Raw genomic sequence first — 16,736 nt, forward strand, 5'->3', positions numbered from 1 at the left:
AGCTGGTCCTTATTTAATCTTGAACAAAGAGGGCTCAGAAATGAGGTGAAAAGCAGGTTGTCCCATGTAGAGATAATGTGCACTATTACTGCTGTAATGGTGTTCAATAACGAATACACTGTGTGGACACCTGACCATTGGGTCCATTTGTAATTGACCATCTCATTCCAAATCCAATTCCTGCTTTATGGTTATATTTCTTCAATTAATCATTCCAGTTCAGCCCATAGTTGTGTATTGGGGCCAAGGACAGAGTTGTGTGTCTTCAAACCATATTTGACAAACCATGTCTTTATGGACCTTATTTTGTGTACAGGGATATTGTCATGTTGAAACATGTTTAGGCATGTTAGTACCAGTAAAGGGAAATTCATCATGCTATAAAGTACAGTTAGGTGCTTCCAAAATTGTGGCAATGTGAACCTTTTACTATATAGTTTGTCTGCAAAATATCAGTGAGAGGAGAAAGGGTATCGAAAGGCTTCCTTCCTGCATGATGACCATATTCATGTTGACTTTTCTACAAACCCAAAGGTGCCAACGTCTATGGATTTAGCCGAGGCGTTAAAAAAAAAATTTTTTTGTGGTAAAAATTTGTCCTCAGCTTTATGAAACATCTGCTAAGATTTTCTAGTTTTTGTCAGTGTTGCTAAATCTTCAATTTATATTTGCTCTGAATATGTGGATGCCATTAAACCCTTTGTAAGTTTGATTGACAGTTCTGTACTTTGTTTTTTTCATGCCAGGCTTTATTTCACTTGTACCCTCTGCCAAGACCCAACAGAGTTTAATGAGTTAGCTCTGTAGTCTGTAATTTAATTAGTTTGCATTATGGTCATTCCGCTCTTTCAAGGGCAACAATGTCGTAAAAAAAAAAACCTGTGTACTCTCCAAACAATTTGAGATCAGGGCGAGTACAATGCTGCGGTTGCTGTGCTATTGATTTTGTGCTAATGATTGTTAGCTATTGAACCTGTGTTCCTAAAATACCTGGACAGCAATAAATGTTTAAACAGCTGAGACTTATTTCTTTCTTTCTTTGTTGTGATAGAGAGAGAGAGATCTTTTACATAGCCCCTTTTCTTGTTCTTTTTTTTTCTTGTGTTACAGTAAACCTGCGTAACAATCACAGTAGTCTATAAAATAAAACATCTTGCATTCTTAGACTTTGCCAAAACAGATTTTGCACTATGGAAATTTATTCATTTAAACCTGGTGGTATATGTAAATAGATTGTCTGTGCTCATGTGTTTTTTGGCTTCTTGCCGAATAGCAGCCTCCAGATCCCACCAGCTCTAATTCCCTCGCTGTCCAATTTGGAATATTCCTATTTATGTCATGACATCAGTTTATTATCATGGATTACAACAGATGAGTAAAAGTGGGCAGGGCTACCTTGAAATTAAGTCAATGTGTATCTGAGACAGATTAGATTAGATTAGATTAGATTAGATTAGATTCAACTAAATTGTCATTGTGCAAGGTACATGTACAGAGCCAATGAAATGCAGTTAGCATCTAACCAGAAGTGCATAAGTGGCCTATTTACAATAGATTACAGTAAATAAGGTAGGAGGTCCATATATACAGGGTGAGGGAGAATAATGTACAGAAGAGTGCAGTAGGTAATAATATATGGTGTGTGTGTGTGTGTATATATATAGTAATATACAATATACTGTGCAAAGATTATGCATAGACAGATATTTGAGAAGATATGCTCAAATGACATGATATAGATATGTACAAAAATGGATGTATGTAGGATACAGTATATACAAAAAAGAAATGTGGACTGGATAAGCAGTGCAAAATACACAAAGTGACAATGCAGTATTGAAGCAGCTGTTCAGTGCAGTAACAGCCACAGGAAAAAGCTATTCTTTAGTCTGTTTGTTTGGGCTCTGAGGCAACTGTAGCGTCTGACCGATGGGAGAAGAATAAATAGTCCATTGTAAATGTTCTCCAAGGTGGAAAGCTGAGTGCCGATGATTCGTTGGCCAGTTTTCACCACCCTCTGAAGGGCTTAACGGTCCGAAGCAGTGCAGCTGCTGTACCACACTGAGATGCAGTTAGTGAGGATGCTCTCAATGGTACAGCGGTAAAAGTTCTCCAGTATCCTGTAGCACAGACGGGACTTTTTAATCTCGTCAGAAAAAACAGGCGCTGTGAGGTGCCTTCCTGATTAGTATAGAAGTGTTTAGAGACCAGATGAGATCCTCAGAGATGTGAACTCCAAGAAACTTAAAGCTGGGTACACGCTCAACAGCAGCTCCGTTGATGTGAATGGGAGCGTGAGTGTGATTGCCTTTGTATGATGCAAGAACATCCTCTAATGCATGTGTATTCTGCTAGTAAAGGGGTGGTAGAGATTGAAAACTGAATTTTTATATGATGGAGGACAAAATGAATGTACAGAAGTAATACAACAGGGTTCACCAGCTAGCAAATTGCAGTCCAAAAGAAGTCCCAGCAAAATAATTTAACGAACCCAACTGGAAAAATTACTGTAGCTCTGGTATACCTGTGTGTTGCGTCTGTCATTTTCCCTCTCTCATACACACACACTGATTACATGCTGATCATCTGTGTCAGATTGGCCATCCAAAGAGTGAGCATCAAATGTATGGTTCCCATGATGACCTGAAATTTACCTCTTACTCTCTGAACCCTATCTTTTTTTTTTTTCTTCTTTTTTTTTTGTCTTATAGAACAGTCAGGTGGTGGAGCAGCAGAGGTCCCGACTCCGTGACGAAATCAAGGAGTACAAATTCCGCGAGGCTCGTCTGCTGCAGGACTACAGCGAGTTGGAGGAGGAAAACATCGCGCTGCAGAAATCCGTGTCTGTGCTCAAACAAAACCAGGTAGCCTTTTTAAAAAAAAAATTTATAAAATTTTTTTTTTTTTACTTTAAGATGTCCGTCTTAGCTAATAAATAAATATTGTGCTGGATAATTGAATTCCTTTTGTCTTTGAGTTATAATATCATGTATAGGCTTCACCTCCACTATAAGCTATCGAAAACGTTTCACATTTTGATTTTGCCAACGTTTTTCATCTTTGTAGGTGGAGTTTGAGGGCCTGAAGCATGAGATTCGTCGCCTGGAGGAGGACACGCAGTTCCTTAACAGCCAACTTGAGGATGCCGTCCGTCTGAAGGAGATAGCCGAGAGACAGCTGGGAGAAGCTCTGGAAACCATCAAGACCGAGAGGGAGCAGAAGGCAAGAGCTGCAAAATACCCTATTATTTGGTTCAGCTGCAATCTGTAACACATTCATGCCATGGTTATTGTCTTTACCTTACTTATACTCGATTTTCCTTAATAACATCACATTTCACCATCATCTTGACATGCTTCCTGTCAGTTCTAGCCCACTATTATTCCAACAACACTGCAATTCAGAACATTTCTTGTAATTTTTTTTAATTCAAATAGCGGTTTTTACTATTTCAGTGTCCCGGTGTTGCTTAATGCTCATCAAAACCAGTCACACCGATTTGGCTCTATGCACCATACAGTTGCTACTTTGGAATGTAGGAGTGTCAGTGTTGTGTTCTGCTTGGAATTACATCCATCCACTTGTTTATATCGTGCATTAAGAAGCTGCTGCTGGTGAATGCGACTAATTTGATGTCATGAAAGCTTATATTCAGCAACCGATCGTTCCCTTTCGACTCAAATACATATTATTCTGTCCAACTCAACTGAAAACTTAATGAACATTAAAAAATAGCGTTGAAGTGAATAATCAGCCTTTGTACCATATTCTGTATCGAGAAATGTGTGTCTATAGATTTCACCCTAATTCATTTTTTATGCTTTTTTTTCTCCTTAATAAAATCTATTTGGCTGTACTTTTAACTAAAATGCCAGTTATCATACTTTGCACCTTTTTCATGGACAACAGGCGACTATGAGGAAGGAACTGTCCCAGTACATGAACATCGGGGACTCCATGTACCACAATTCCTTGAGCATCTCCCTGGATGGGTTGAAGTTCAGCGAAGATGTGCCTAACAACGACGAGCCCATCCATGGCTATGAAAACGGCTTCGACAAGATCTCCGAAGCCGAGGATAACCGGATGTCCACGCCCAAAAAGAGCCAGCTGTTCTGTCCGGCACCCAGCCTCGTGGACGACTTGCTGAGTGAACTCAACCTTTCCGAAATCCATAAGCTTAAACAACAACTTGTGCAGGTACGATACAAACTGTATACTGTATGTTGTAATCTGTGTAGTTTGCAGATGATTACAAAAGTAAAATCATTTTTACATTTAGCTTTAGAAGATTGTACGTTCAAATTAAGAATCGTGAAGATTAAAACCTATGAAAGTGTCCTGAGTATGATAAAATGCTCTGTTGTGATTGGCTGGCAGCGATACTTACAAAATATTATGAATGAACCTTGAGATTAGCATCCCTGGCTCCGCCCCTTTTTTTGGCACAGTAAGTGCTGCCATCTGTAAATAAATCAACCTATAAACTTTGACCTGGAACGGCCGTCACCATGGATACTGAGGCACATTGTGTGCACTCGCGGCAAGCGTGTGCGCACGTGTGTATAAGTCAGACAGCAGACTGCTGCTGACAGTGACAGCATTTTAAATGACCTCATATCCTGCTCTCATCAAGCACATCAGGATGAAAGAATGATCAGAACAGTAGTAATTTGATTCTCATCCTTGATAAGCACTCACTGCTCTTTCCTTATGCTTTTAGTCGGGCACCAGCTAATCAATCTCAAAGATTTAATACTACCCTATACAACATATCCCTCCCAGGAGAGTATAATAGCTCAGTTATTGAACAGTGAGTGAAGCACATCCCCATTTTGCCTGGTGTGAGTTCAGGTCAGGTCAGGAGGTGATAGTGTTTTAACGGACAAGCACATTACTTCATGAAATCTTGAATTGAATCCAAGTAAATTAGCGGCCATCACATCAACATTCGTTTGCCTCTCAGTATTATCATTCATACTACCAGTCAGAGACATCTTTCGGTTTAGTCCAAACAAATAAGGCCTTTGGGTGGGGGGGCTCGTTTTACCACCTTGAATTATTAATGAAGGTGAGTGAGAATTTTGACACTCAAGAATGAAACATGATCTTTACTGAAATAGAATTTCTTCTACATTTTGTTCTGCTTGGGTACTGTGTGTGTGTGTGTGTGAGCGAGAGCCCCCCTCTCGCTCTCTCACACACACACACACACACACACACACACACACACACACACACACACACACACACACACACACACACACGCGTGTATAGTAGTATACAGGTGGAGCAGAATTGCTAACAAAAATGCTAATCCAAAACCTTTTAAATGTTAGGGGCATAAGCCCTATAGAGAACACTTATTTTTGGAAGAGATACAGGTTTGAAGTGAATATGCTGTAAGCGAAGCAATCTAATATACTGCACATGCAAATTTAGTACCTGCATAAGCACATGCTTGTGGCAGAGCCAGGCCTCAATACAAGCAAAGATCTGCTAACTTGAAATTTTGCTTTTAAATTAAAACCAGTGTGCTGTTTTTGGCATTTGGCATTTTGTTGGTCAAAAAATTACTAAAAAAATTTGAGAAAAGAAAAATGTTTGGGTGAGCACATGTAAATGCAAGTCAGCATCAGAGCACAGCCATTTATCTTTAAAATAAAGGTTTAGGGTAAAGAAATATTGCAGAATCATTTTTTTTTGTTTCAACTTTTTTTTTTTTATTGCATAAAACCATATAGCATATATTTGTCCCACATCTTGTCCCGGTCGATCAGGTGGAGCGGGAGAAGGTGACCTTGCTATCAACACTGCAGGACTCACAAAAGCAGCTGGAGCAGGCCCACGGGGCTCTGTCAGAGGAGCACGAGAAGGTGAGCCGCCTCACTGAGAATCTGAATGCCATACGCAAGCTTCAAGCCAGCAAGGAGCGCCAGTCAGCCCTGGACAACGAGAAGGAGCGTGACAGCAACGAGGACAGCGACTACTATGAAGTGGACATCAACGGGCCTGAGATCCTGGAGTGCAAGTACAAGGTGAGATTAGAACGATGTAGCATCAAGTCCAGTGCATATGTCATTCATTAGTTTGTTTTTGGATAAGGTGTTTACCCATGTATGGTTCTGTTGCTGGATAAAAATTTTTTTAATGGGTCAATTTCAATAATTGTTTAACTCAATACGTTGTAAATCCCAGGTTGCTGTTTCTGAGGTGGGTCACCTGAAAGACGAACTGAAAACCCTGAAGTCTGAATACTCTGCTTGCCGCTCGCAGCTTGAGGAGCAGCGTAGCCAATTGGAGAGCCAGGTGGCATCACTTCGCTCTGAGCTGAGCACCCTGGAGTGCAGCAGCCGGACCGAGCGTGAGCAGCTGGCACGGATGGAGAAAGAGTTACGTCGTGCCAGTGAGGCAGCCGGTGAGAGCCAGGGAAGCCTGAGCGTGGCACAGGACGAGCTGGCTACGTTCAGCGAGGAGCTCGCCAACCTTTACCACCACGTATGCATGTGCAACAATGAGACCCCCAGCCGTGTCATGCTCGACTTCTACCGCGAGGGCAAAGCCAATGTTGGCACCAACACCAACAGTCGTGCCAGCCCAGAGGGTCGTGGCCGGCGTTCACCCATCCTGCTGACACGCGGCCTCTTCCCCTCCCCCGAGGCAGAATCACCATCCCCTGTCTCTTCCCCAGTGGCTGATCCACGCAAGGAACCAATGAACATCTACAACTTGGTGGCCATCATCCGTGATCAAATCAGACACCTGCAACTGGCCGTGGATCGCAGTACAGAGCTGTCTCGTCAGCGCCTAGCCTCGGCAGAGCTTGGTTCCAATTCTGACCGTGACCACGAGGCCAGCGTGGAAGAGATCCTTAAGCTCAAATCTCTTCTCAGCACCAAGAGAGAGCAGATCGCCACCTTGAGAACGGTCCTCAAAGCCAACAAGCAGGTTTGTATTCCGGCTAGTCGAGAGCTGCTGAGTGAGCTAGAACCATCGGCATAATCATAGTTAATCAAATAAACCAATATCATTGGGTTAAAATGTTAAAAGTGTTAACTAAAATTTGATACAAGTACCCGCTTGCTTAACTGCAGATATTTAAATATTTGACACTCAGAATGAGAATAATGCTTCAGGTGTTTCAGTCCCAAAGAGCTTTTATTCCTGAACATTCAACTCCCTGACTACTGTTTTATTAAATCCATCATCAGATTCAAGTTCAAATTATTTGCAGGTCTACATCAAGTTGTTGAAGTTTATATTGATCCCAAAGAATGTAGGGGACCAAACAATCCGGACAATATATAAAAATAGCCATTTTATCTATGAGAAATAAATGCAATGACTTTGTTCATTGTGGGTTGTAATGGAAACTAAAGTAATGTGGAACCCACATCGAGAACCATAGACCAATTTAGGGTGATAATATGGGGGTACTAACAATGAGGCACGCCTGTTTGTCTGGTCTCCACATGGAACGCTACGTCTTTTTGCTGACAGCTGACCCTTCTGTTCTTTGTGCTGTATAAAGATAAAAGCATGAGTGGGTGTGCAGATCCTACAGGGCAGGGTGGCCAAGTCTGACTCTTTGAAGCTTCTGTGTAGTCATCTGCTGTTCCGCCACACATTCTACCGGTAAAGCCAGTCATTAAAAAAGTAGCTAGGCCACCAGGCGAACGTTTCAACCTTGTACCTAATGTTCCAGGTTTACTTCAGTTACATTGACTGATCTTTCAAAGCACTCTGGTGCTGCACAGCACTAATGCTCATGCTGACATTCTTTAAAGTACCCCAGCACTCACAAAATCGTCAAAGTCGTCAACAGATGGTTCAGTGTTCAAAGCTGAAAGTAATTCTAACAAAATGTGCTCATTTAGGGATGTCATTTGCTTGGACCTGAAATTAAAACATTTTTAACATTGTAACAATTACAAATGATTGTATAGTGTTTTGTTTTATTATATCATGTTATATTATTATACTATTACTCCATCAGATAGCTGATTTATTGCCTTGTAGATTGTTTGCCTGATCATTGTCCTCTTTCCTCAGACTGCTGAGGTAGCACTGGCCAATCTGAAGAGCAAGTATGAGAACGAGAAGGCCATGGTGACCGAGACGATGATGAAGCTCCGCAACGAGCTTAAAGCCTTGAAGGAGGATGCTGCCACCTTCTCCTCTCTTAGAGCCATGTTTGCCACCCGGTAAGCACCAGTTTTCACTAATAGCGTCGCTGACAATTTAGAGTCAAAGTGCACCTTCAGTCTATACTAAATGCTGAATCCTTAGAACCTATTTAAAAGTAATTTCTAGATATATATTTAGAAACTATATGGACAAAGATACAACCGATTGAGAAGACTTGAGAGTCAAATGTGGACCAGAAATACAAGCCTTTTTACCAATAAGCCTATTTACTATGACCAGATATAATCTAATCATGTTACTGTTTGTTCTGCTCAGTGTATAGAGCGGCTTCATGTTATATGTATGGTCTACGTAAGTAAATCAAAAGCCATTCGTATTCTGACTTCTGTCTCAAACCACTGATGGAGGTGCATGTTTTTTTTTTTTTACGTATTCACAGTCACAAGAGTTTGACCGGGACTCTATACCAGCTTTAGCTGAGTTGTTGAGTTTGTCTAATTATTAAGGATTTATCTTAATTAACCATGTAGATGCAGGATTTTGCTTTAAATTTCCAAATAGCCCATGGACTGTTTGTGGTATATGTTGTTTTTTTGTGTCCTTGCCTTGGAGATGTTCTATCTGGCCTCCTTGTAACTCCTCCTGAGCATCTCTTTTAGTAATTCTATCTCTGTGCTTGATCAGAGAGACTGCTTCCAGCTGCCTTGTAACTTTATACCCATGTCCCTGCAGCAAGCCAATAACTTTACTGATGTAATGACAATGGTCATGCTGCTGGTGTTCGATATAACAAATAACATCCTGCTGTAAAGGAGTCAGGATGTTTAATTGTATTATAATCTTACAGAATTTTTATTAATATAACATAGATGAAAAATAAATGCTTCTCTCAAAATTATGAATATTGGGAATATAGCTTGATAAAATTGATAAATCAAAGCTTGATAAATTTTTTGGGTGTATTTTTTCAGCATAACAATTTAATAATATTGGTAATAGATTTTAGGGGCGTACGGTACATGCATTCATACTGAATTTTTTTGTACTGAAATTTTCCGGTATAGGGCTTTCGATTCTGCGCACAATAATTTATTATTATTATTATTATTATTATTATTATTATTAAACTTGAAAACATACACAACAATACCAGGGGTATACTGTGGGGGAAATAGGTATTTGATCTCCTGCTGATTTTGTAGGTTTACCCCTTACTAAGAAATAAACAGTCTAGAATTTCTATTATAGGTTTATTTCAACAGAGAGAAAAAATTTGAGAAAGTTTATAAATGAATTTTTTCATTTAAAAGTATTTAATCAAGCGAAATAAGTATTTGATCCACTACCAACCAGCAAGAATCCTCACCCAATTCAATCCATTCAAACCTCTCCCCCACAATGGGCAAGACCAAAGAGATATCAAAGGACATCAGGGACAAGATTGTAGACCTGCACAAGGCTGAAATGGGAGGTTTGACTGGAGATTCTGCGACAGGTGTCTTTTATACACATAATGAGTTGATATTAGGAGTTCTTTCCTAAAGAGACAGGACTAATTTGGGTCTGTGGGAGTCAGAACTCTTGCTGGTTGGTAGTGGGATTAAATACAAATTAATTTATAACCTTTAAAAATAAATATATCTTTCTCTGTTAAAATAAACCTACCAAACATCTAGCTTGTTCATTTCTTAGTAAGGGATCAGTAGGGGCTCAAATACTTATTTCCCCCACTGTAAATAGCGCAGTATGTGGCTTCTCACTCCGTACCAGAAATAAGATTTGTTTTACGCAATGCATTTCCAGCTTCAAGAATTTCTCTTAAAAGGAGTAAATCCTGACACTTCCACAGCGAGTGAATAAATGAAGGATGGCAGGAATGAAGACATTTGTTGTATGCTGCAAAAGCATATAGTTTAAACAAACACACACACACACACCCACACACACACACACACACACACACACACACACACACACACATCTGTATTACCCAACTGGGTTCTAACAAATGTGAACTTTTTAATAAAATGTTTCTATTTATTTAATTGTATCTAATTAATTACATTTGTGCCAGTTTAGTTGAATATTCAATTTAATCAATAAAATTAAAAAAGTGCATTGCATTTATTTTATTTCTTTGTATAAAATATTCTAAAATAGTTATGTAAAAAGAACAAAGCAGGCAATTTCTTACAAATTCTTTTTTAAAACGTAAACTGTTGATGTTCACAAATGTTAATAATAATAAACTGCGTTAATCAAAAAAACGGCAAGCAATTTTACGTTTTGCATTTCATCCTAACCCAAACCGTGACTTAAAGGTACGTACGAGATATCGAACCGTAGATTTTGTGTACCGTTACACCCTTAGTAGATTTATAAGCAAATGGGAAAAATATGTCTCAAAGTCCAATTATTTATTTCAAGTGCTGTTGTTATGCCAACCAACATACAAAGTTGGGTGCAGAATCTGATATCGCTTTGTACTGCAGGGTCTGGGTATTACATTTAAGTAGATGCTTGCTATGTCATACATATTACAGAATAGATTGCCTGAAACCCAATTTTAAGCTTTGACTGAACATTGAGGCCTCTGATTGACTGCCTTTTGTGCATTTCATACTGTATTTGTTCTGTCTAATGGGTGAGATGGCTTATAATGGCCTATACTAATAACATTTTTATTATTTTTTTTTTATCATTCAGAGCACAGTTTTCCATCATGCCGTTTTGGTTCTAAAAATCTTTTTTTGTTAAGTGACGTTTTATTTGGAGGTAATAAAAGATCTGCATGATATTATTACTGGGGAAAGAAAAACATTGACAGTAAATACAAGAACGTGATGGGGAAAGTGTGTGTGTGTGTGTTGTGCAATAGCTCGGCATAGCTTGCAGTAGTCCGGAGGGGGGGGGACAGCTCTCACAAGAGAAACAAACCAAAGTATAATTTTGCAGGCTGTTTATACAGAATCTTCTGCCAAAAAATTCACAATAGTGTATTACTGGATATTTTTTCTGACTTTGTCTTTCTTTTTTCCATTCTATTTGAATTCATCTCTATTGCACATTGTTTCCCATGTTGGCTGAAATTGTGCGGGGTGTTTTACTGGCGTGCATTTAAATCCCCTATAAACGTGTAGCTTCTTGCATGCAGTGATCGTGTCTCACAATAAGACTCCACCCACCCCTCGGCCCTCCAGAGCTCCACTTTATCGTCTTCTCCAACACACTGTTGTTTTTGTGCGTGTCCCCCAACCCCCTTTTCCCGGGAAAAAAAAGTCAGCTGCCCACCCCCAATTGAGCTTATGCATCTTTTGATAGAACATTCCCAAGGGAAGACTGAGGCTAATGGAGCCTCGCTGATCTCCTTTGTCAGTCTGCATGTACGTCTGGGTCAACCTGAGAGCACACACACACACCCTCGCACGTAACACGCATGCAGACTCTGTTTTCACCCCTAAACAAGAGGCGGTACGTTTGCGTCGTCTCCTGGGTTCAGAGTTCATTCCCGTGGGAAACGATGGGGGAGCAGCCAGTGAATAAAGACCTGTGCAGCCAATGGCACATCATCTCTGACAGAAACACTTGCACTTGACCAGAGATTCGAGTAGAATTATTCATTGTTATCGGCTCATCCATGCACATCATAGTCATGCTTTTAGACATAATTGTGTATATTTAAAATATGTAAATGATCGAAAGCCTGCATTTGTCAGTTTGAATGAAAAAAGCATTGAAGACAACTTTGTATTCTATCTAGTTGGAAGTCTTAAATCTAAACATACAGTACATGGAGCTACGTTTTATATATTGCGTCCTTTACATTGTCGTATATTTGGGTCAAAATAACCACCGATAAAACGCCAATAGCAGCTTCCTGAGCATAAAAACGCCTGCATTTCTGCATTTCAACATTCCGCTCAACCGCTCGAGATAAAGCGGATGTAATGAGGTGTACCTCACCCTATTATGAGGAGCTCAGAGCAAGGGAGTAGCTTCTGAAACTGATTATTAAGGTGCAATGTATCATGTAGGAATTCGGATACGTTGTGTTGCCTGAAGCACGAGACGAGGAGAAGTGAGGAACTGGAAATCAGTAAGCATGAGATTAAAAATAAATGTTGGCGCAGTGCTTAGGAGTATTAGGGGTTTACAGTGCTAGTATTGTAGCATGTAAGAGGGAAGTGATGGAGTGGAGCTCAAGGCAGCACAGTAAAGAAAGAATCTGAGTGTAGAGTGCATTAATTTCCAGAAATGTCTGCTCACAATCTACAGGGTGCAGTATGTATATACACAAGCTGAATATATATATACAAGCTGAATCTGTATTTTCTAAAGAGCTATTCACCACCACATTCTGTTCTCCTCCCCTTCTGTCCTTCTCTGTCTGAGTGTTGAATAACCCACTAGAGACTCCAGCAAAAATAGCTTCTGCGTTTATTAATTTGTTTGATACTGCAGTGAAAATAAAACAGTAGCTCATCTATACTTTGCTGTGGGTTTGCATTATGTCTTTTATTTTGCTTTGTCTCTGTGTTTGTATGTTTTTGTTGGGGTTTTTTTTTTCCCTCGAAGAAATGATGCATGCTAAAGGCACTGTTCAAGACCCAGCACTGCACAAATGAATTGTGGGCGTTTTGAGCATCTGAACAATTTAGAGCGCATGCACTTCAAGAGCACCATCTAGTGGTGTGTGAGAGTCATAATGGTGTCAAAAGCAAAACCCCGTAAAGATAAGTGGTGAAGTGTGTGTGTGTGTGTGTGTGTGTGTGTGTGTGTGTGTGTGTGTGTGTGTGTGTGAGTGAAGTGGGGTGTCAAATTTGAACACAAAGGTTTTCATTATTACATCAGCAACATCAGCAACCCCTTAAATAGAAAAGTAGAACTATTTACCTTAGTTTTTAGGATTCTTAGTGTTTGTTGTGTGTCATGAGGTGGTTGCCCAGTGGTTAAGGCACTGGACTTTGGATCAGAAGGTCACAAGTTCAAATCCCACCACCAAGCTGCCACTGCTGGGCCCTTGAGCAAGGCTCTTAACCCTCCCCTGCTCAGTTGTAGGTCGCTCTGGAAAGGGTGTCTGCCATACATGCCATAAATGTAAATGTTGTGCATTAATGACTTTGAGCTGACCTAAAAACCTTTAAGATGGTGAAAATGTTTCACCTGAACTCATGTTTCAGTCAGAGGAGAAAGAATAATACATGCATACATGTAAATAGTGCAGTATTGTCTGGATGTTTTACATTGACTTTTTTTTTCTTTAGAGCTTTGAATATTTTGGACTCCACTTTGTGTATAAGGATAAATCGATACACATTATATTGACAAAAGTTGGTGGACACCTGACCTTAAGCTCCCTATGTGCTTTTTTGAATATGACATTCCACATTTAGTCCTTATTTGCTCTAATGATAACCTCCACTTTTATGGGAAGATTTTGTAGTGTGCTTATGGTGATTAGTGCTAGACTGTTTCCTGATTAGGCTGGGAAAGAAAGGTGCCTCTGTTGTGCCGTCTCTGCCGGTCTGTCGGTAGACATCAGACATGCTTCTTCTGTAGCCACCTTTAAATCAAAACTTTTTAGCTTTCTATGTATGTATATAATATAATATTATTTCTATATATAAAATATCAATAGTCATTATTTAAAATATTCTCTGTAAATAAAATTTACATTCCTTCTCAATCCGCTTTCCCCTTCTTTCCCTGCTTTACTTCTGCTAGCTGTGACGAGTACGTCACTCAGCTGGACGAGATGCAGAGGCAGCTGGCAGCGGCTGAAGATGAAAAGAAGACCCTGAACTCCCTCCTCCGCATGGCCATCCAGCAGAAGCTGGCCCTCACGCAGCGTCTCGAAGATCTAGAGTTTGACCATGAGCAGGTGCGCCGGGGCGGATCCAACAGCAAGACCAAGTCTGCCTCCTCCCGCGCCAGGGCTGCTCACAACCCTCCGCAGTCACATGTAAGTCCACCCCTCAGTGCCACCTGCGGGGGTCGCGCCGAGCCCGACGGCCTCCTGAGAACACCTGTGTTCTGCAGCGAAAAGTACAAGATCTACTGCGAGTAATAGCGTGGCATGCTCTAAACAGCACTTCTCGGTGTACAAAGCCCCACTCGCACGTTCTCTCGCTCTCGCTATTTGCTGTATGGTGTGCATCATTTTGCCTTATGGTTATGCCTACCCGTGTGATAGTAGCTAGGTAAAAGATGGTTAATATGTTAGCTGCCATTCATGTGTTTCGCAGAGGGCAGATTGCTTCCTTCTGTACTCACGGTGCTGTATTTTAAGTGGCAGCTGCATATCCGAGTGTGACTTTTATTTTTTATTTTTTATTTTTTCCTGACCACTTAGTAAAGAATGTCGTCGTGTTGTGGACGTGATGTATACCTAGCTGCTATCTGCACCTTGGTAGATATGCTTCCCCCTTTTCCCCTTTTCTAACACATCCACTTGCCCTCTTCTTTCCCTCTTTCCCTCTCTCTCTCTCTGTCTCTCTCTCTCCTGCCTCAGAAAACCATTTTTCGAACTTGGCAGCCCGTTGTCTAATCAGGTGACTAATGTTTACATTGTAAAAACATTTAAATATGCAAATCTCCCACTTCTAAGAGTAGGGGAAGCCCAGTGGGGAAAAAAAAAAAAAAAGTAAAAGCCAAACAACGGGTTACTGAAAATTTAGGAGCGTTTTCTGCTCCATCTCGATCAATTGGTTGTGGGCAGGAGTGGGATGATGATGATGATGATGATGATGATATTATTAATGTATTCAAAATGGTGAGCTTTTGGCCAAGATCCAAATAGCTAATTGTTCGCATGCAATTCGCTAGATCCTTGGCTGTGAAAATGTGTATTACTACATAGCATTCTAGATTTTGTCTCTATCTCGAGCACACGTCTAAACAGGGCTCTACATGAGGGGATCGTTTATTACACCCCCACCCCCCCCTTAAAAACCATGGAGACATCCGTTCATAGCCATAACACTGGAGCATCAAGGAGGAGGGGGAAAAAAAAAGCCCTCAAATTCAAGTGCACTTCTGCTAGGGGACTCAGGTTCCACATTTCGCCACACAAAAAGGCAGAATTTATTCTGATTGGTGAAAAGACGTTTAAATAAATAAATGAACACCTTTTGATTGGTGATGATTCAGCAAAGAATTAAATAGCACAACACACAAGGCACACTCATTACGATGCCGAACGATTAACTACGAGTGACGACAAACATCACCGTGGAAAAGTGCCTGTCTTTTGCTTTCTATCGGCAACTATCCATTTCTCAGTGTAAAGCCCTGTACACTTGTGTCTGAAAAAGCTAGCTTTCCCTCATGTTCTCCGTACACCGCTCTCCTTGTAGATCGTCAACAGTTCCCTGTTCCCTCTGCCTCACCAATTTCCCTTTAAATACCACCAAAAAACATACCATGACATCGCTATATCACTATGCACGCTTCTCTCGACTCAGACTTTGGTAACGTGCTGAAGTTTGGTGTTTAAAAAAACACAAGAGACCTGTGTAGTGTTCCAGATCGTGCTGCACAAGCTGAATATTTCCACCGCATCGCTAGTAGTAGTTTTGTAAAAATTAACAAAGCTTTAAATTAGCAGGCTAATGCTAAGAAAATGTGGGGCTTGTAGTGATATTTAACTTGCTGACGATGAAACTTTTTATTTTTTATAGCTTTATTATCCTAAAAGCAGGTTTGAGGACAGATGAGGTCAAAAAGTCAAAAAAGATTTGGTATTATATATCCATAAAGAAATACTATTCAGGTAAAAAAAAAAAAAAACCTTTCCAAGCCAACTTCCTCCTAACCAGAGGAAGTGTGTGTGAAAGAGTTTGTGCGAATCTTAGGAAGACCTCAGTCCTCAACTCTGCTTCTGCCTGTGCTGCATTTAAAGCCCTTTTTAGGCCTTCAGAATAACGTACTGTATTAAAGAGACGCAAAGCTATCGCTCTCATCTTTCTCACACACACACTTCAGCTTGGATCTGACCACTCTTTTGTGTTCTTTCATGCATTTTGTAAGCAATGAGCGAAGGCTTAAGATGGCGTATTAGACTTTTTTTTTTTTATAAAGCGTTTGAGATAAAAAGAGATGAGATAAAAAAGGGCGAAACAATACTGGTTAATTATTCGTTTCAATTATTCAAATCAATTTATTCAAATGACCGAAAGATCGTTTATTTAAATTGTCTCTATTAATTTCTATTTAACTCGATGTAGTGATTTGATTAATAACGATCAGAAACTACTAACACGCCTGAAGCCTGGGTTATGATGGTTTCTAATCATTCAAGGATACAAGCCTCAGGTGGAACTTTAAAAGGAAATGGGCGGGGTTTTAATACTTGTGAGCCAGTGGGTTTTCCTGTTCATTTTTTTCCAAATTAATTCTCTAACATATGATTTCTGGTGACTAACCTGCTAGTTCTCTCGCTTTTATTTAATTTTGGCCGACACATTAGACTCTTACCTTTTCCACTGCCTTTTCTTTTTTTCATTTTTTTTTTTATTTTGGTTGCATGTCTCTGATTTATTCATTTTAACTCCTGTAAAAAAAAAATCAACAATCTAATATCCATTTTT

General features: G+C 40.1%; 2 protein-coding genes across 4 annotated transcripts in view; both read left to right on the forward strand.

Annotated features, from left to right (window-relative positions):
• The window catches only part of LOC310733297 (protein bicaudal D homolog 2-like), a 128,373-nt gene that overhangs the window by 24,721 nt on the left and 86,916 nt on the right, over window positions 1-16,736 (forward strand). The window contains exons 3-9 of one of the 3 annotated variants that reach the window (XM_083554455.1): window positions 2,712-2,864; window positions 3,067-3,222; window positions 3,910-4,200; window positions 5,781-6,038; window positions 6,199-6,948; window positions 8,053-8,204; window positions 13,873-15,099. In XM_083554455.1, the coding sequence (XP_083410581.1) occupies window positions 2,712-2,864; window positions 3,067-3,222; window positions 3,910-4,200; window positions 5,781-6,038; window positions 6,199-6,948; window positions 8,053-8,204; window positions 13,873-14,215 (2,103 nt within the window). In that variant the 3' untranslated portion in view covers window positions 14,216-15,099. Of the gene's footprint in view, window positions 1-2,711; window positions 2,865-3,066; window positions 3,223-3,909; window positions 4,201-5,780; window positions 6,039-6,198; window positions 6,949-8,052; window positions 9,377-13,872; window positions 15,100-16,736 lie in introns of those variants that run through there. The other 2 variants (XM_083554456.1, XR_014535692.1) reach the window with 2 other exon arrangements.
• fgd (faciogenital dysplasia) overlaps window positions 1-16,736 on the forward strand; it is a 92,276-nt gene that overhangs the window by 10,222 nt on the left and 65,318 nt on the right. The window lies entirely within an intron of this gene.

Source organism: Silurus aristotelis (genome assembly GCF_946808225.1).
Source record: "Silurus aristotelis genome assembly, chromosome: 11".
Taxonomy (NCBI): domain Eukaryota; kingdom Metazoa; phylum Chordata; class Actinopteri; order Siluriformes; family Siluridae; genus Silurus; species Silurus aristotelis.